The sequence below is a fragment of the Babylonia areolata genome, chromosome 29 (genome assembly GCF_041734735.1).
Source record: "Babylonia areolata isolate BAREFJ2019XMU chromosome 29, ASM4173473v1, whole genome shotgun sequence".
Lineage (NCBI taxonomy): Eukaryota > Metazoa > Mollusca > Gastropoda > Neogastropoda > Buccinidae > Babylonia > Babylonia areolata.
The window spans coordinates 3748137-3768336 of NC_134904.1; the positions used below are offsets into that span (position 1 = coordinate 3748137).

Consider the following 20200-nt stretch of genomic DNA (forward strand, 5'->3'; position numbering starts at 1 on the left):
CTGATATCAGGAAAATTGTAATGAACACGGGTTTGGTTATGGCGTGGTTCTTTCAGGGTTTCGGAAATGAAAACCATTTTTTTTCACAATTCAAACAAAGACTTATGGATTGTTTTCAGCACAGCTGACACTCGCATATAGCAGAAGAAATACATATATATAAATGGTGCTATTTCATTAGGAACATATTCCAACCATAGAAATACCCTAAAGATGTTGCAAATAAGTGGTACCAAGATAATATGGCATGATTCAGAACGCAGACGTAGGGTTTATGTGCAAACATAAGGTGGTTTGATACTGTTATATCCAGGCAGTATGTGAGCCCGCTGTGATTCAATGGTCCAGAAGATAAGACAGGCTTTGTGTTTGATGGTTTGATTATGATGTTGCATGATCGAAATTTACCCTATTTGTAAAAAGTGGAGTGTTCGCCTAGATGTAGTGCGTCCGCTTTGGAAGCGAGAGAATCTGAGCGCACTGGTTCGAATCACACCGGCCGTCGCCAGTATTTTCTCCCCCTCCACTAGACCTTGAGTGGTGGTCTGGACGCTAGTTATTCGGATGAGACGATAAAATGAGGTCCCGTGTGCAGCATGCACTTAGCGCACGTAAAAGAACCCACGGCAACAAAAGTGTTGTTCCTGGCAAAACTCTAGAAAATTCTACTTCGATAGGAAAACAAATAAAAATTGCAGGTAGAAAAAAGAAAATGGGTGGCGCTCTTAGTGTAGCGACGCGCTCTGCCTGGGGAGAGCAGACCGTCTTTCACTCAGAGAAATCTGTTGTGACGATACAATACAAAATACAGCACAAAATTGTATAATCTATATATACGATCTCATCGGGAGATGATGCTACTGTTACATCACTTGCTATGTTTGGTACTGGAGCATCAACACCGAGGGAAGAAAAGACTGTCTCGATGAGTGAACCTCGAGAATATGGACTTGACATCAACTGATGTGGCGAGTTGTCATTACATAATGCTGAAGCTGAAATGATGCTGTTTTTACTTCTCTGCTGGCTGGTCAGAGATGAGTTCTGAATTAACATTGACATTTGAATTTAATTACTTCCTTTTTCTGTTCCCCTTGCAGTGTTTTGTATTCCTTTTGTAAACGTGAAGGGGCAAAGGCAGAGCCAAAATGATTTCTTGTGACCCATGGGGGCATTGAAACGTTACATACATTCGTCATTTACACTTAACAAAAGAATAAAGAGAGAGAGAGAAAAAAAAGCCCATTCGCGCAAACAATACACATTACTGATGAATTTATCACCAGCCATTACCAAAAGACACAACTTTACCGAAAGGAACTGCAAATAGAAGAAACAAAGTGCTTTAAGTTTTTAACATTATCATTATTTTATTTTTATTTTTCTGAAAACAGTATGTGGAATTTAATGGAGTTTGGGAGGTTTCTATAATATCCAGGTACACACTTTCGTCTGACACTTTCAAAATAAAGGCACACAGACAAATAGTGAAACCCATCAGCAATGTCGTTTGTGGAACATTTATCACATATGTTTTCGTTTCCAGGTAAATTGTCGAAGCGCTGACTATCATTATATCATTCAAAGTATTATTAGTTGTTCTAAACAACTGGATTACACAGTTATTTGGTAACACGGTAAAGTAAGCAACGCGACCAGAGTTTGGCTCAAACATACTGTAATTAATATGCAAAGCATCATTGTCTACATGTTCATACCAATCTTGCAAAAATCGATCTTTAACAACAACTAACCTTGTCTTTGAAACAAATGGCATGTAAATTTACGTCCCTTTTTGCGACTTCAGAGGCAACGTGTGGTGTAGTTTGTTCTTCAGTGTTATTTAAGATGTTTTTCTCTGCTTAAATTTTTTATTTTTAATAAAGTAGAATAACTGCACAAAACTCGGCAAAACAGCTAAAAGAAGCTATTGTCAATAACGTGTCAAATACTCTCTCTCTTTCTTTCTCCATTTATTAACGATAAAAATAACGATGTTTTATTCTTGAATAAAACAAAACATCGTTATCGTTATCTCCATTTATTAATGGTGGATATCTGTGGCTGGTATTACCTTGTTTCGTGGACTGTAGATGAACTCCTTCTGATCTTTGAGGTCATTCGGGAAATAGAACCTCTGCACCGGTTCGCCATTGATATGTATTTCCAGTTTGGCGTCCCGATACAGGATTGTGCAATATCTCTGTAATATAAACAGTACAAAAAAAAATAGACACACTCCATTCTGTCCTACCCCCTTTTTTGGTCTGATATCACTTAAGGTTTAAAGATGTAAAGCTGAAGGCAACTGCTAACACACACGCACACACACACAGAAACATTTTTCTGAGGCACTGAACCATAATGACCAAACAATGAGAGAAACAGGGAAGATTAGGGAAAAAAGACAAGAGATCTAGAGGCACATTAAAAAAAAACCCAGAAAGAGAGAAAGACAGAGACCGAAAGAGACACAAAGTCCGAAAGAGATAGATATACAGACACGCTCTCTGAACAAAAGTCACAGCGAAACGGACACAGAGAGACAGAGACAGGCCAACATTCATGAGGATTTAAAAAAAAAAAAAAAAAAAATGGAGAGATAAACACAGAGATGGAAATAGACACAAGCATACTTATCAGACCGACAAACTCTTGATAAGCAAAATCCAGACAAATATACAGACACATACTTACGTCAGTTGCAAGGCTACGAGAGACAAAACATGAGGAAAGAGGTAAAGAAACGGAAAGACAAGAAGAGAGAGAGAGAGAGAGAGAGAGAGAGAGAGAGAGAGAGAGAGATTCAGATTCAGATTCAGATTATTTATTCATTAATAGGCCTAGGCCCCTTATGAAGGGGTAAGTGACAATATAAGTAATAACAAGCAAAATGAAAATATATAACCAACCATAATAAGTACACATATTACATAAACGCTGCAATGAAGTACAGCATCTTAAGATGTCACGATATCCCGAAATTTAAATGCCTGGTGTAAAAACAGTGCCAGATTCCATATATCAGCATGTCTCGTGGATGACAATAATAAACTCAGTTTGAATAAACATGGCTGTCGATAGTACTTAGGTGGTAGAGAGAGAGAGAGAGAGAGAGAGAGAGAGAGAGAGAGAGACACCATCATTATAGTGTGTGTGAGAGAGAGAGAGAGAGAGAGAGCCAGCCAGACAGACAGACAGAGCTAGATGACATGGTAACATGAGACAGAGACAGGCACAGAGAAACGCAGAGACCAAAATATATATAAGTCTCTCTCCACTCTGCTTTCTGTTTTTCTGAGTCCATAGTTTCAATTTCAATTTCTCAAGGAGGAGTCAGTGCGCTCGGACAAATCCATATACGCTACACCGCATCTGCTAGGCAGTTGCCTGACCAGCAGCATAACCCAACGTTCTTAGCCAGGTCTTGAGTGCACGCATTATATTTGTGCACCAATCAAAGTTGATTTCTTCCACCGAATTTTGCCAGAGGACAACACTTTCGTTGCCATGGGATCTTTTTCAGTGCGCAAAGTGCGTGCTGCACATGGGACCTCGGTTTATGGTCTCATCCGAAAGACTAGATGCTCAGTTTGATTTTCCCGTCAAATTTGGGAGAAAGGGCGAGGGCGGGATTCGAACCCAGACCCTCACGGACTCTCTGTATTGGTAGATGAGCGCTTTAATTCTCTCCATACGAACGGCGAAAGAGACGACGTTAACAGCGTTTCAGCCCAATTACCATCATCAAAATATTGCAAGTGGAAGGCTCTTATACTGAAGAGGTGAATGTTGACAAAGAATACTACAATTCTGACGACGGAAGCTAAAGGTTGGGTCATTCAGACACCCACTGGACATCCGAGGGGTCTGTGTAGAGGAGAAGAGAGGGCTGGCCGTACTGAGTGAGTTAACCGTTCTGCCACCTTGTCTCCTTGAAAGAGAATATGGAAACATCGCTGTAAAAGAAGCCTCAGAAATTTTCTAATGGAAAGGTCTTGGAATTTTGCTTTTCGGAAAAGTATGGAATTTATAATAATAATAATAATAATGTACATTTATATAACACCCTTTCTCTCCAAGAGCTCAGGTCGCTTTACATGAAAGAAGAATATTACAAGTTACATAAAACATTCATGACCACTCTTTCTCATAAATTCCCTCCCCCCCCCCCTTCGCAGAAATAGAATCAAATTCACGGATATGATGAGGAAGGTTGTTCCAGTTGTGAGGAGCAACAAAGAAGAAAGAACGTTCACCATAGGTTCTTGTATTGACACGAGGAAGTTTCAAAAGGTAACAGTCGGAGGAAGAGCGGAGATTTCTTGCGGGAGTGTAAACACTGATAAGGTCAGAAAGATATGTAGGTCCTGCGGAGTGGAAAACAGAATAGCAGAGACACGCAACTTTGTATTTAATTCTCGCTTCAATGGGAAGCCAATACAGAGTTCGGAGGTGAGGAGAAATGTGATCAGTACGTGGGACTCTGAGAGTCAGACGGGCAGCATTGTTTTGGTTTTCGAAGAATATCATGTGGACAGCCAGTGAGAAGAGAATTACAGTAGTCAATTTGACACAGCACAAAAGCAGAAATAAGAGTTTTAGTAGCTTCAGCAGAAAGGTACTGACGGATAGAGTTGATGCAACGAAGTTCACAATTTATCAAATGAATATATAGCAGAAACATACTCGCAATGATTGGCGATAGCCGTGCACTTTGGATGAACTCTGCCCAGATTCCAGCATACTTCCTTCGTCATCCGGGTTTCTGATATCGGTGGGGTCCGATTCGAAATCTAACTCAAACAGTCCTTGATCATTTCTGAGACAAAAGACAACAACAACAAAAAAGATACAGAAACAGCAAAATGAATGAATAAATGAATAAATTGATTATTTAATCAAATAAATAAGCAAATAAACAAATATGTAAACAAATAGATAAATTGAATAAAAAACACTATAACGTTTTGCAGAATTGTAAGACATATTACCACCGCCAGCAAAAGCATGATAATGTCGATATTATTTTCATCTTCATCATTATCATCAACAGCACCATCATGTTCAGCACCTTCTGTCTTTCGAATTGGTACGGCCCCCACCTTCATGGGAAAGCTCAACAATGAGAACCCCACAGAAAACTCCAAACCAAGGGCGTGCCAAGTATGCGTACTTATATTCCCTCACCACCACCCCTGCCCACAAAACCCTTCCTCCCCCGCCCACCCCACTGAATGGTAGTGAAACGTGGAAACCAGTTTCAAGTTCTCAAGGAGGCGTCACAGAGTTGAGATAATCCACACACGCTACACCACATCTGTTCCGCAGATGCCTGAACAGCAGCATCACCCAACGCGCTTAGTCAGGCCTTCAATGCATGCATATATATTTGTGTACATATCTGAGTGGATTTCTTCCTATGTGGAGTGATGGCCTAGAGGTAACGCGTACGCTTTGGAAGCGAGAGAATCTGAGCGCGCTGGTTCGAACCACGGCACAGCCGCCGATATTTTCTCCCCATCCACTAGACCTTGAGTGGTGGTCTGGACGCTAGTCATTCGGATGAGACGATAAACCGAGGTCCCATGTGCAGCATGCACTTAGCGCACGTAAAAGAACCCACGGCAACAAAAGGGTTGTTCCTGGCAAAATTCTGTAGAAAAATCCACTGCGATAGGAAAAACAAATAAAACTGCACGCAGGAAAAAAAAAAAGAAAAAAAAAGGGTGGCGCTGTAGTGTAGCGACGCGCTCTCCCTGGGGAGAGCAGCCCGAATTTCACACAGAGAAATCTGTTGTGATAAAAAGAAATACAAATACAATACAAATACAAATACATTTAACAGAGGACAACACTCTCTATGCCATGGGTTGTTTTTCAGTGCGCCATGTGCGTGGGACCTCAGCCTGTCGTCTCATCTGAATAACTAAACGCTCAGTCTGATTTTCCAGTCAAACTTGGGAAATGAGGCAAAAGCAGGATTCGAACCCAGACCCTCACGGACTCTCTGTGTTGGCAGATGTGCGTCTTAACCATTCTGTCACCTTCCTCCCATCTCCGTGGAAACCAGCTCCAGAGAAGTGAAGAAGCCGAACTCCTTCCACCTGCACTGCCTCAGGGTAACTGTGTAAATCATTATGTGATATGGTTCCAAACCCTGAGGCGCTGAAGACGGTCAGGTCCGCTAGCCCACGGGCGTTACAGATGGCGATGTCATGTCTGGAGATGATGATGATGATGATATTGATACTTATGAGTATCCTAAAAGACCTATACAGCGTAACAGTATAAAATGTTGGTTTTTTAATCGTGTAATCGGAAGTACAGTCTCCGTTGGAGAGACGGATGTAAAATAGACTTGCCCACTGCTACCATTGATGCAGACAAACTGGGAAAGCATCGGCAAGGATCGCGTTGGCTGGCTGAAGACAAATTCTGAAAGAGGGGAACCAAAGAAAGGATTTAAGCGAACCGCAGAGAAGCGAACCTCCCAGCTTGTGGAGAGAGAAAAGCAGCAGGGAAATGGACATGTTGGCGCCGATCCATTTCCACCGAGTTGGACATGCGAGGTCAGCAAAATGAGACTCGTTCAAGTATCGGGTTCTCCAACGAGACAGAGCGAAGGCCACGACTCTCACAGCTGGTTTTCTGGTTGTTGTTGTTGTTGACATTGTTGTTAATATGTTGACATTATCAAACAAGCAGCACCAAATCATCACCACCACAACAAACAATAAGAATAGTAGTAGTAGTAGTAGTAGTAGTTGTAGTGGCAGTAGTAGTCGTCGTTGTTGAAGTGGTAAAAGAAGAAGAAGCAGCCATCCTCGGTATTTCAGTATTGTGAATCTGTGCCTGTTAACAGCACCTGCGATGCCTGAACAGTACAATCTTGGAGTGGAACCTTCCCAAACCACCTCCTCGGCCAGGTGTGTTTTTTGCTCCTGCACGTTGACTTCACATCAAAGTTTTCGCGATCGTTTCCCACTGCCAGCAGAGGCGAGGTCTCTTTTGTATACGTTCCTGGAGTGGAGGCATGGACGTCGGACAGCTCGAGGCCCCATCTCAACCTGACTACAGAGGGAGTTTTCCAGGGTTCGTCTCTTCTCCATTTTCCGGACATGGCCTAGGATCTTTTGAAGAGTCCCAGAGCTGGGGATCATTGTTCTGAAATTCCAGCTTGGAATATGAACCTTTGATAAGCGGTTCTTTGTTTCACCTGATGCGCGTGTTATACAGCTCGCTTCAAAATATCGCTGGAAGTTGAAAGGAAACTCTGCATGCAAGCGAACAACAAACATCAATATACCCTGCAAAATGAAAACTGTCTGAACTGTAGAATGTCAATAACAATGATGAAAACAATACAATTATTAGAGAGCGAAAGAAAGAGACAGAGAGACAAACAAACATGAACACACTCTGAGAAAGACACAGAGTTGGGGGGACTGAGAGACAGGGACAGTCGGAGAAGAGACAGACAGAGGTGGAGAGAGGGGAAGTTAACTACCTTCTCAAGTTGAACAAAACAATCTTTGTTCCACCCCGTCTCTTTTGTTTCCGCAGTTCACTTAATTCCTTCTTCAGCTCGCCTTCGTTACTGTAGGGCGTCACGTCCAGAATAGCTGCCAGAGCTGCTTCCATATCCAGACCGTCGTTCCCAGTTCTTTTCAGTATCTTGGTCAAGTACCAAATCTGGGCTCAGTGCTCGGCTTATATCAGACTGGGTGCTAGTTGGCCTTTAGGGATGTCCCACTATCAACTGCCCTAAAGACCTACTGGCCGATGGAGTGAGGATGTAGCCTGGACAAGACTATCCACTATTTATAAAAATCCATGTAGTCGTTAGAGCAGTTGCCTTCTCTGCTGTTTTGATGGTCACAGTCGGACACGACCGACTATCATACTATTGGCTCTGAAACTGCGGTAGACAAGTCTGGATATATCATACAAACATATATTCATGGCCGCTATTGCCACTTCGACGACTACTGCTGCAGCTGCGAAGAAGAAGAAGGATAAGAAGAAGAGGAAGAAGAAGAAGAAGAAGAATGATGATATTGAGTATCATCGGGAAGCTCTTTTCTCGAGCTGCACTAATGTACTTCCAGACAGTCTACTCAGATTCACAGTATGGTTTCCCAGCAAGCCGGTCCATCATCGGCATGATCTTTCCCTCAGAAAAATGCAGGAAAAATGCAGGGAACAAAGCTGGCCGCTGTTCACAACCTTCATAGATCTCATGATGGCCTTTGATCTGGTAAGCATAGACGGACTCTTCAAGATTCTTCCTCAAGATCGGATTCCGTCCTCCGTTCTTGGCCTCAGCATCGTTACATCTTTCTATGATTATTCAAAGGGCACTGTGGTCTTTGACGGGTCAATGTCTGACGCCCTCGACACCCCAAGTGGAGTCTCATTGCACCCACTTTGACTGGGGCCTTCTTTTGCCATTTTACTGAAGCACGCCTTTGGATCTGCTACAGACCGCATCTATCTCCGGACTACATCAGATGGAAAGCTACTCAACGTGTCCAGACTGACAGCAAAGTCCAAAGTTCAGCTAAAATGCCTGCGAGACTTCCTCTGCACATGACGCGTCAGCCACTGACCACTCAGTTGAGGACCTTCAACAGCTCATGAGCCGCTTCAGCCAGGCTACTTAGAGACGAAAGACTCACTATCATCCTGAAAAAAGGTCATGGGACAGGGCGTACACTCTCCACCCAACATCATAATCTCTGACCATGAACTGGATGTTGTCCATAACTTTGTGTACCTGAGTTCAAGGACCTCAGACTATTACCCCGCTCTTGAAACCAAGCTAAACAAGCGAATCTGCAAGGTAGTTACTACCATATGCAGACTGACAGAGCATGAACAAACAGAAAGCTGATGAAGTACACCAGATTCAGGTCCACAGGGCTTATTTCACGAGCAGTGAGTCCTGGCTCAATGCCTTTCAATGTACCCTGAACATCACCTGGCAGGACTAAGTTCCAAACAACGCCGTCACGGGGAGAGTTGGAATCTTCAGCATGTACACCCTGTTGAAACAGAGACATATGCGCTAAACTCGGTAGCGTGGTGCGAATGGACGATGGTTGAATCCCCAAGGATTGCCTTCAAGGAGAACTGGGACAGGGAAAACGACTCACAGGCAGACCCGAACAGCGCTATAAAGACGTCTGCAAGAGAGAGAGAGAGAGAGAGAGGGAGAGAGAGACAGAGACAGAGAGACAGAGAGAGCGACGAAGGCATCACAGGCCCATATGAACACAATCTGCTTGGAGGAAGTCAGTGAAGAAAGGCCTTTCGAAGCTCGAAGAGCCACTTGCCCGGCGTTCCGAAGAAAATGGACAGACAGGAGTAAGGCCCAAAGCCAGCCAGCCAGCCAACCAGCCAGCCAGCCAGACAGACAGACAGACAGACCAGCGTTAGACTTCACGTGTGCACAGCGAGGGATGTCTCTCCAGTCTTTGTCCAGCCACACCAGACGATTTGTCAATCACCTGTGCAACTCCATAACCTCCGGAAACTGACGGATGCCAATCGCTAAAAATACTAATAATTCTATACCACTACCACTACTAATACAAATGAGAACGGCGCTGATACAAGAGTGAGACAGACAGAGTTAGAGAGACAGAGACAGACAGAGTTAGAGAGACAGAGACAGACAGAAGAAGAGAGAGAAAAGGGGACAGACTAGAGCGAAGAAAGAAGCAGGGAACAAAGAACAAAGTCCTCGAGTGGGTGGACATGTATGATGAAGAACACACACACACACACACAGGTTAACATTCGGACAGAAGACAGAGAGAGAGAGAGAGAGAGAGAGAGAGAGAGAGAGAGAGAGAGAGAGAGACACCATCATTATAGTGTGTGTGTGTGTGTGTGTGTGTGTGTGTGTGTATGCGCACGCGCGTGTGTGTGTATGTGTGTGTGTGTGTGTGTGTGTGTGTGTGTGTGAGTGTGTGTGTGTGTGTGTGTGAATCTTGTTTGTTTCTGTTTAGTGTTCATTGGTTTGTTTGCTTGTTCACTTTCCAAAAAAAAAAGGATATAGCCCGGCATGGTGAACTCCATCATGGGGAACATGATGGAATCAAGTTTCCTGTCCTCGCACAGCGTTTGAGACAGCAACCCCACGCAAGCTGTCTCCGAGGCCTTGTGGACGGTGAAGACCAGCGCATCTTTGGCCAGACGCATGGAGCCGGATTTGAACCCGTTCCCATACTGGCCGATCGGGCGGTGACTGGCTCCGGTTAGCTGGTCTTTCTCGCAGAAACCGAAGCTGGAATGAAAGAGTGTGACATAATGATCATGGTGTTGGTTCTGCTCTGCTGTTGTTGCTGTTATTGCTGCTGCTGCGACTACTGCTGGTGATAATATAGCAATTACCACCACCACTACCGCTACTACTACTTCTCCGCGAGGGGTCAGGGCTCTATTCAAACTGAGCGCCTAGTCATTCGGATGAGATGATAAACCGAGGTTCCGCACTTACAGCACTGGAAAAGAACCCATGGCAACAAAAGTGTTGTTCTCTGGCAAAAGTTTTGTAGAAGTGCACCGTGATACGTACACATGCACTCAAGGCCTGACTGAGCGTGTTGGGTTGTGCTGCTGGTCTTGCTTCCAAAACCCACCGAACGCTGACATGGATCACATGATTTTTAAGGTGCGTATCTGATTTTCTATGCGCATATACACACGAAGGAGGTTCAGGAACTAGCATGTCTGCTGACATAACTTAAGGTGACTCAAGGACAAAAAAGAGGATGAAAACAGCAACAGAGTCGTTGGTAAGATATTCCCCAATCCCATACACACTGACGAGGTTTTAGACTTGAATTCAAGCACCTATAAAAGTCTCTTTCTAGTATATTGCTTATTTCCTTGTATGACAATGGGCAATATACTTTTATACTTATTTCCTTGTATGACAATGGGCAATATACTTTTATACTATCTATATGATTTTTTGCTCCCCTTTTTGCTGCCCTGTCTGCTTGGTCGTTATTACGGACCAAGTATTGTTCTAATGTCAAGTGCATATGCTTTAGTAACCTGACAATTGAGCATATAATTTTTCACTGTAGCTTGATGAAGCCTTTTGTACAAGAAAGTGTGTCTTCACAAGTGACTGAGAACGTTGATGTTTTTGACTTTTTGCATTCATTATCAGTTGTTTCGCTTGTCAGTTTAACGACTTCTCTTTTACAAAGTCCTTTAAGTAATTTCCAGTAACTGTATTTAGAGGGTTTGTTTTGTTTGTTTTGTTTTTCTTCCAAATTTCACCCACATTTTTACCCTCATTTGCCCAGTTTCCCCCAACCCTCCATTCATCCACATCTCCCACCCCTTCTAACCGATAATACTCAGATGTATTCATAAATACTTTAACAAAATGTCTTCAATCACCGATATGTGTGACGGGACATTAAACAACAATTCCTCCTCCCATACACATACACAAACGCAAACGAATGGACAATTTAGAATTAGTACACTAAGGTGTGCAAAAATCGTTGAAATGTTGTAAGTCGTTGGGTTTTGTTGTTTGCTTTTTTGTTTTGTTTCTTAATGTACAATCTATTAACAATGATTCTCGGTTATATTTAAGAAGTAATCTTTATATATATATATATATATATATATATATATATATATATATGTGTATGTGTGTGTGTGTGTATGTGTGTGTGTGTGTGTGTGTGTGTGTGTGTGTGTGTAAAAACTGAAATGGTGGTTCGATTCCAAGAGAGAGGGGAGCAAACAGGGGGATATAGGATCAACCGATGGTGCACACACACACACTCACTCTCTCCTCACACTAATAGCAGGGCCACATGGAGTGGTTTTCATAGAGCGTTTACTTTTACGATATACATGGGGAATCAGCACACACACACACACACAGCAGTTCACTCTACTTAGTAACAGCAACTTTAAGCAACACTCACTAAGGCAGCACACACTGCCTACTTCAAGTACTTCCTACAAGCAGCACACAAAAAGCTATAGGCCAGTACTTCCCTCACTTAGTGGGTAGACTTCACACATTAACCCCTTTTCTTTCCACAAGCCACAAGATCATCTTAAACTGGCTGTCTGCTGACATAAAACAGTTTCCCAACACAAATAAGTTATCAACATAGCATAAAACCATTTCAAGTCCTGTACTCACAGCCCAACAAGGATTTCCTTGCACTTCACATCACGGATCAGTCAGTCAGCCTGTGTCAGTAAGTTCTTCTGGGTGACAGTAAGAACTGGCTGTTCTGACTGGCTTTCTCCCTTCCCACAACATACTGTGCATACTCATGCAACCTACAACACTCACTCCCCCAACTAGTTGAACTGAAATAACCAATCTTTGCTTGTCTTAGTGACGCTACGTGAATGACTGACAGATTTCCTGAACCATCCTGATTCGTCCAATGCAACAGTTTGATCTGATTTGCTACTATTCAAAACCTGTTTCTGCACACCTTCTGTGACAAGTTCACCCGTTTACGTCACAAAGAGAAGTGAGATGGAAGGAGGGGGTGTGAGGGGTACAACTTGAAAGACAGACTGCCTTACTGGGATGTTCCCATATGCCGACACTAGCACGGGGATTGTGGCAGACATCACATAACCGCACGTGTTTCAACAGCTGGGGCGGGTGACGCGGCGTCCCTGACCAAAGACAGCCTACTTGGGAGTGGGGAGGGGGGGGGGATGTGGAAGGAGGCAGGGTGGGGAGGTGTCGGTGTAACCTCAAACAGGCCAGGGAATTTACATAAAAAATTGCATTAGGTCAAAATGTCTGCAGCAAAACCGTTCTTTTTACGATAAAATAGAATAAATCACACTGATATAAAGTTGACCTCTATAGGGGGGCGGGATCATAAGTAGATTTTGATTTTAATGTCCAGAATCAAATATTTTTTTATTACTTCTGCCTGTGTGAGAGCGCCTTACAAAGAGTCGCAAGGCAAGCACAGGCAAGCAAGTGCAGTATAAGGGGTCGCCAGTGGAAAGCTTTCAGGTGGTACAGTACATGTGACTGACTGCTGCCGTGCTGATGCTGATCTGTGAGCAGGTCACTGCTGCAGACAACTATTCTGAACAGAAAGCTAGGAACAGAGGTCTTTGGGGTCAAAAGGAAAGAAACATTTTCAATTTCATGTATTTTATACTGAAGTGGTAGAAGACTCAAATCCGCTTTTATGAATATTTTCCAGTTTCCTACCATTCATGACATATCATACAGAATGAAACTGGTATTATACTGACTGCAAAGGTGAATTTACGAAGGCAGCACGGGATCATTTAGTTCGTAAGTACAATTTTGTTGATATTTTACGCAATGGATATACTCCATGCTCCGCTTATTAACGTGTAGAATATAAATATCTAAATATGTGTTAACCCGGTTCGGTTTCAATGAACATTACTGGCGCTCTGTCCAGACAATAAACTGGGAAAGTATGGAGGGCAGATGATGGCAAAATTGAACATCATGTCTTGATGTGAAAAGAACGGTATGAAATACATATTTATCTTTGGAAATGAACCGGTATTTGCAAATGTGACTCACGAACCCTGGCGCAGTAGACGTCGATTTAGCTGGGATATAAATAATAATCATAATGATAACAATGGATCATAAATTTTATTAATGATTATGTAAAACATTCTTGTAACACGTGTAACATTGAATCCAAGTTACCTAAACTAACTTTCCCGACGCAGATGTTTGAATTACTGGATTTATAATAATGATAGTAATGAATCTATCATGCGATCCTTCACCAATGCAATGCATTCAAACAAACCTGTGCAAAATTATGTATTTTATTCATGATTACCTAAAACCTTATGACATATGTAACATAGAACCCAAAATACCTAAACTAACTCCCCCACCCTGGACGATTTTATTTTTCAGAAACACTGCAGGCACTCCATTTTCACATCAATTCTCCCCAGTGTTTAACTGTTTAAAGTACTACCGTTCATCTTAGTATGAAATGGGAATTGTATTATTTATATCACTTGACAAAAGTTTTCCTCTTTATCTGAAGAATTGTGATCAAAACACCGGATTCTTTGTATCTTTCTATTCGGTCAATCAACAGAAAACTGATTAGCGTTATCCTCACAGTGAACAAATATGTAGGATTGCAGAAAAACAAAATGTAATAAAAGCAAGACTTTGAGAAAAAACAAAACCAAACAACAACAATAACAACAACAAACAACAACTAAAAATAAGGAATTTTATTATCTGTGTAAAGCAGAACCAAAGAACATGTGTTCCGTGTCCGAATGCGACACCTGACTTCATCTCAAGCACTACTAGACGTGAAATGCTTCAAACTTAATTAATTTTAAGAAATTCATTCACAATCAATGTATACTTTGGTTTTTCAGAACTTGTGTGATGTAAAATGTAGCTGTCCTAATCAAATTTTGCAAAACAATAAGCGCGTAGGGACTGACATGTTTCGGATACAACAAATTTTTTCGTTCCACACTTCGTCTGTCTTGTGAACTGATAAACTACATCATTTCGTGATAAAACCTCACCAGACAGCAAACGCCAAAATCAAGGTATTTAAGGGGGTGATTTTCTACTTTGAACTTTGTTGTTTGACTTGGTTCGAAATCTTACGCCAGCTTCCGTATATTACCGCATCTCGCCATGTGTCAGAAACAGTGGTTGTGTCTAAACTTATTCGAATCAGAGATAAATGTACAAACAAACCATAACAACGACGAAATTACTTCATAGGTTTTTATTTTATTATTATTATTTTTTTTTATTTAAATATAGCAACCACGGGGTGCGAATGAACATATCGGAGATTTCCGTGTAACATATCTACATCTCACACGCTGTCGGAAACAACACATTCTCTGAATCTGTGTTCAAACACACTCAGTGGAGTGATGGCCTAGAGGTAACGCGTCCGCCTAGGAAGCGAGAGAATCTGTGCGCGCTGGTTCGAATCACGGTTCAGCCGCCGATATTTTCTCCCCCTCCACTAGACCTTGAGTGGTGGTCTGGACGCTAGTCATTCGGATGAGACGATAAACCGAGGTCCCGTGTGCAGCATGCACTTAGCGCACGTAAAAGAACCCACGGCAACAAAAGGGTTGTTCCTGGCAAAATTCTGTAGAAAAATCCACTGCGATAGGAAAAACAAATAAAACTGCATGCAGGAAAAAAAAAAAAAAAAAAAAAGGGTGGCGCTGTAGTGTAGCGACGCGCTCTCCCTGGGGAGAGCAGCCCGAATTTCACACAGAGAAATCTGTTGTGATAAAAAGAAATACAAATACAAATACAAACACAATTGAAGGGTGTTTATCAAACCGATTTACGCTTTCCCGCGATGAATCCGCATGATTTATGTGGAAACAGTTCTACTTTTGTTTACATGTATATTTTTATTGGGTCGTTTACATGCACAGAAGTAACACAGAAAAGTGGAACTGAAAATTAATATGCGATGTCGACTGCATTTAAATAGTTGAATAGACTTTTTTTTTCTCCAGAAAATGAGTGTATGTGCTGCAGAAGATAGATGTGTTGACCACCTGTTACAAGTAAAGAACGTGTAGTGTATTCATGAATGTGCTTGCCTTTGAATGAATAAAAATACGTCAAGAGGAACGGGTTGTTTACGTCTGTCACGCGGGTTTTTTGCGAAAAAATTTCAAACTTATGTACCATTTTTACTGATGATCAATGTTTTATTATCACAACGAATGAATATAGATCAGGTCTGTATGTACTGGATTTTAATCAGGTTTGTACTTATTTGTTTCTGACCACTTCATGTTTAGACACATTGCCATGTCACAAAATGGAGCCGAAATTTTGGATGTTTTTAATAATTTTCAACACATTTAAGACACAAGAACAAACCATATTCTCACAAAATTGTTGCAGACATTTCTCTAATGAATTGCAATCTTGATAACATGTGAAACATTTGAATAATCATTGTAAACAGATATTTATACTGAATCAGACTGAGAGACACCCATTTCCAACAAAGTTCTGGAGACTGACCCATTTTCATTTTCCGGGCAGTCTTTGCTCTTCATGACTATCTGATGCACTTCATTTTGCCACCTTCATACTCCAGCCAGATACAATTTCTTTCCCACGCAAAACCGACGTGTCTACTGAGCCAGGGTTCGTGAGTCACATTTGAATTTACCACTTCATTTCCAAAGAAATTTTTTTTTTATACCGTTCTTTTTACATCAAGATATGATGTTGGTCGATTTTGCCATCATCTGCCTTCCATGCTTTCTGAATTAATTGTCTGGGCAGTGCTCCGACAATGTTCATTGAAACAAACCTAGTTAACAGGTATTGAGATATTCATATACTACACGTTAATAAGCAGAGCATGAAGTATTTCCAAGTTGTGCATTGCGTAAAATGTCAACATAATTGTTCTTACGAACTAAATGATCCCGTGCTGCCTTCGTAAATTCACCTTTGCAGTCGGTATAATACCGATTTCATTCTTTATGAAATGTCAGGACTGGTAAGAAACTGTAAAACATTCATAAAAGCAAATTTGCGTTTTCTACCAATTTAGTATAGATGAAATTTTAAAAAATTGTTTCCTTTTGACTCCAGAGTTCTTTTATTTTCTGTACGGTATCTGTCATCTGCCGCAGTGACCTACTAACGGAGGTACAGGACAGCATCAGCGCGGTAGCTGTCAGCCACAAGTACTGTACCTCGCTAAACGCTTTCCTCTGGCGACCCCTCATACCGCACTTGCGTAACCCTGGCTTGCTCATGCCTTGCGGATCTTTGTAAGGCGCTCTCTCATGACCAAATGTATGAGAAATAATTATTAAAAATCAAAATCTAATCATGTTCCCACCCACCTACAGCGGTCAAGTTTATATCAGCGTGATCAGTATGATTTATTCTATTTTATCGTGAAAAGAACGGTTTTGTTGCAGACATTTTCACCATTTTTGTATCTGCCATGGACAACAATATCAATCAGTCTGACTGCGCTGTTCGAAATCATTATTCAAACACTAACGTGACAGCTGACGGAAAAGCCTGCACCAATATGCTCAGCTGATCAAAATGTCACTGTGACCGCTTTTGGGGGAGCTGAAAACCTTGCCCATGCTTTGTTCGGCAACATGTCGTCAGAGAAAGTTTGCCAAAGCTCTTTCCCACTGAGGTGGGTGTGTCGGTGAAGATAGGATGAATTCCTGACAGCTCCCCTGTTGCACTGAGAAGACTTTGGGACTTTTTTTTTTTTTTTTTTTTTTTGCTGCCCCATCATCTGCACCGTTTCAGTGGCATTACTCCCACGCCGCTCATTTAGATTCCCCCGTACACGGCCACACCCGGGTTCGTCCGTCGCAGTTCCAGCGTCGGCAGTCCACAGGGAACCATCGATGTTAGGTCGCCTGGAGGCCACACACCAGAGGAGACCCTGCACTGCTGCTGAGTCACTTCGGTGGTGTTCAGTGGTGCCTGTTCTGTTTTAACGTACTTAGGACACCACCTACTAAGCCCCCTACTAACGACAATAATGGCTTAGTCGCGGAGCCAGACTGAGCGAGCGTCTCTCCCAGAGTGGAGACCGCCACCACGTCCCTCAAACAACAGCCCCCCATGAATCTGCCGACACTGACGACATTGACAGGACTCACCCCAAGCACGGAAGTGGAGGGGCATCGAAACTGAGGTCACCATGAGAGCAGGGCATGAAAGGCCACAGACTTTGAGACTATTTTGTTTTTATATTGATGACGATGAAGGAGGAGGAGGATGACGATGATGATGATGATGACGATATTGCTATGGAGGTCCATTTTGGTTTGGGACTGCGTGACAAGGCTGTACTCTACGCTGCCTGTCATAATGATATCCCGGCGTTAACCAGGCCCGAGAGATACAGACACTTGCAGTGTTGGTCAGGTAATTAGAGCAACACACCCAAAGACGCATCCTTGAAGTGGATGACACTCGACTGTGTGGTCCCAGTCTCCCCATTTAAGCCCACAGCACACTCAACTCTGGGTAGGAGCCGGCCACGGGCCGAAAAACCCACCTCCGCTGGGATTCGAACCCGGACTTTGGGACTTATCCTGACCACCCACCCGCTCGTCGGTGACCTTACATTAATTAACTCCCTCAGTACGGCCAGTCCTCTCTTCTCCTCTACACAGACCCCTCGGATGTCCAGTGGGTGTCTGAATGACCCAACCTTTAGCTTCCGTCGTCAGAATTGTGGTATTCTTTGTCAACATTCACGTCTTCAGTATAAGAGCCTTCCGCTTGCAATATTTTGATGATGGTAATTGGGGTGAAACGCTGTTGACGTCGTCTCTTTCGCCGTTCGTATGGAGAGAGTTAAAATTAAGCGTGTGGTCAATGGGTCTCTGTCCACTTAACCACAGACCTGTTATATCTCGTGTACGTCTCTAAAAGACTGGACTTTGGAGGAGCAGGAAGGGAGATAAGAAAGAGTTGGGGGGGGGGGGGGTGAAGGGATGGGGAGGGAAGGGGGACAGAGTGTGGGTGGTGGGGATGACACTGCCCACACACTATAACATATATATATATATATATATATATATATATATATATATATATTCGGATATGATGTCTTTCGTATTCAATTGCGATTTAGAATGTTCTTTGTTCGTTAATTTGTTGATACTAAGTCTTGAGTGTTTTGTAATTACACACACACACACACACACACACACACACACACAGGGAGAGAGTACTACATGATAATGCAGACGTGCCATTTCAATGGAATGTGTCCTTTGAATATGGTCAATAATTTATAAGAAACTAACACAGAACAACAACAACACGAATGCTTGCAAAAAAAAAAAAAAAAAAAAAAAAAAAAAAAAATTTAAACAACCCATCAAGGTCTGGGGTAAAACTAATTTCTCTTCAGTGTTTTGTGCAAGCAGCTGGATGTAAGACTGCCCTACATATACAGTTACATTCGTGTATCTCCGAACAGTATATATTTTGAGCCCCCCCCCCCCCCCACCCCCTACCCTATCCCACCCCCTTTTCCCTCTGTTCGTCGTATCATATCATTACCCCGTCATCACAGTTACCTGAGCATTTTAATGAGGTGATCCAAGTCCATGCCAAAGCCATTGTCAATGAACACCAGCAGGTCCTTGCCGTGCCTCTTGTCTCTCTGAATCTTCAGCACGTCCGCCGAAACGTCCGGGTCATAGGCATTGTCTGTGTAAGACAAGTGGTAGAAGAAGTAGCAGTATACGAAATATAAGGGTTATCAAATGATATACATATATATTCAGTATCAGGAAATGGGGTTTCTTTTTTCCAGTCGTATTTATATTTATGTTTTGATGTTAAAAATGAAATTTGAAAAAAAAAAAGATTCATTCAAGTAGAAGTAACAGTAGCAGCAAGAGCAGCGGCGGTAGTAGTAGTAGTAGTAGTAGTAGTAGAAGCGGTAGTATTAGAAGTAGAAGCAGTCGGATAAGCAGGAGAAATAGTAGTAGTAGCAGCAGCAACGATAGTATAGTAACAGAGGTAGCAGAAGCAGCAGCAGCAGTAGCAGCAGCAGCAGTAGCAGCAGCAACAGCAGCTGTCGTAGTAACAGTAGTAGTCATAGTAGCACCACCAGCAGCAGCTTATGAAGTAGTACCAGTAATAATAGTGGCGACAGGAGTAGCAGTAGCAGCAACAGCAGCTGTGGTAGTAGTAATAGGAGTTGTAGCAGCGTTAGTAGCAGTAGAAGGAGGAGGAGGAGGAGGAGGAGGTAAAGGACAAGGAGGCGGATGATATAAAGGAGGAGGAGGAGGAGGAGAGTGGATTGGAATGGGGTGGGGAGTGGGGGAAGGCAGAACAGGCTAGTCTATAACGACTCCTTGATTCTGCTGGCACCACGTCGTAATGTGGAGGAGGTGCAAGCTCAGGGCAGACGGGTGCGATGGTCCAATGTTTAGAGCGCTAGATTCTCTCGCTTCTTTCCTGAGTTCGTTCCTCATCGAGCCTGGTGGGTTATGGGTGGAGAATTTTTTTTTTTTTTCTTTCAATAATCACCCACGTCAGCAGACATGCTAGTTCCTGAACCTCCTTCGTGTGTATATGCGCATAGAAAATCAGATACGCACCTTAAAAATCATGTGATCCATATCAGCGTTCGGTGGG

At 42.6% G+C, this 20200-nt stretch overlaps 1 protein-coding gene across 2 annotated transcripts in view; it reads right to left on the reverse strand.

Annotated features, from left to right (window-relative positions):
- The window catches only part of LOC143274963 (MORC family CW-type zinc finger protein 3-like), a 48016-nt gene that overhangs the window by 10602 nt on the left and 17214 nt on the right, over positions 1-20200 (reverse strand). For both annotated transcript variants that reach the window (XM_076578981.1, XM_076578980.1), the window contains exons 3-7: positions 19132-19264; positions 10065-10294; positions 7511-7673; positions 4690-4822; positions 2075-2203 (exon numbers count right to left, since the gene is read on the reverse strand). In XM_076578981.1, coding sequence (XP_076435096.1) covers positions 2075-2203; positions 4690-4822; positions 7511-7673; positions 10065-10294; positions 19132-19264 — 788 coding nt within the window. The remainder of the gene's footprint in view (positions 1-2074; positions 2204-4689; positions 4823-7510; positions 7674-10064; positions 10295-19131; positions 19265-20200) is intronic.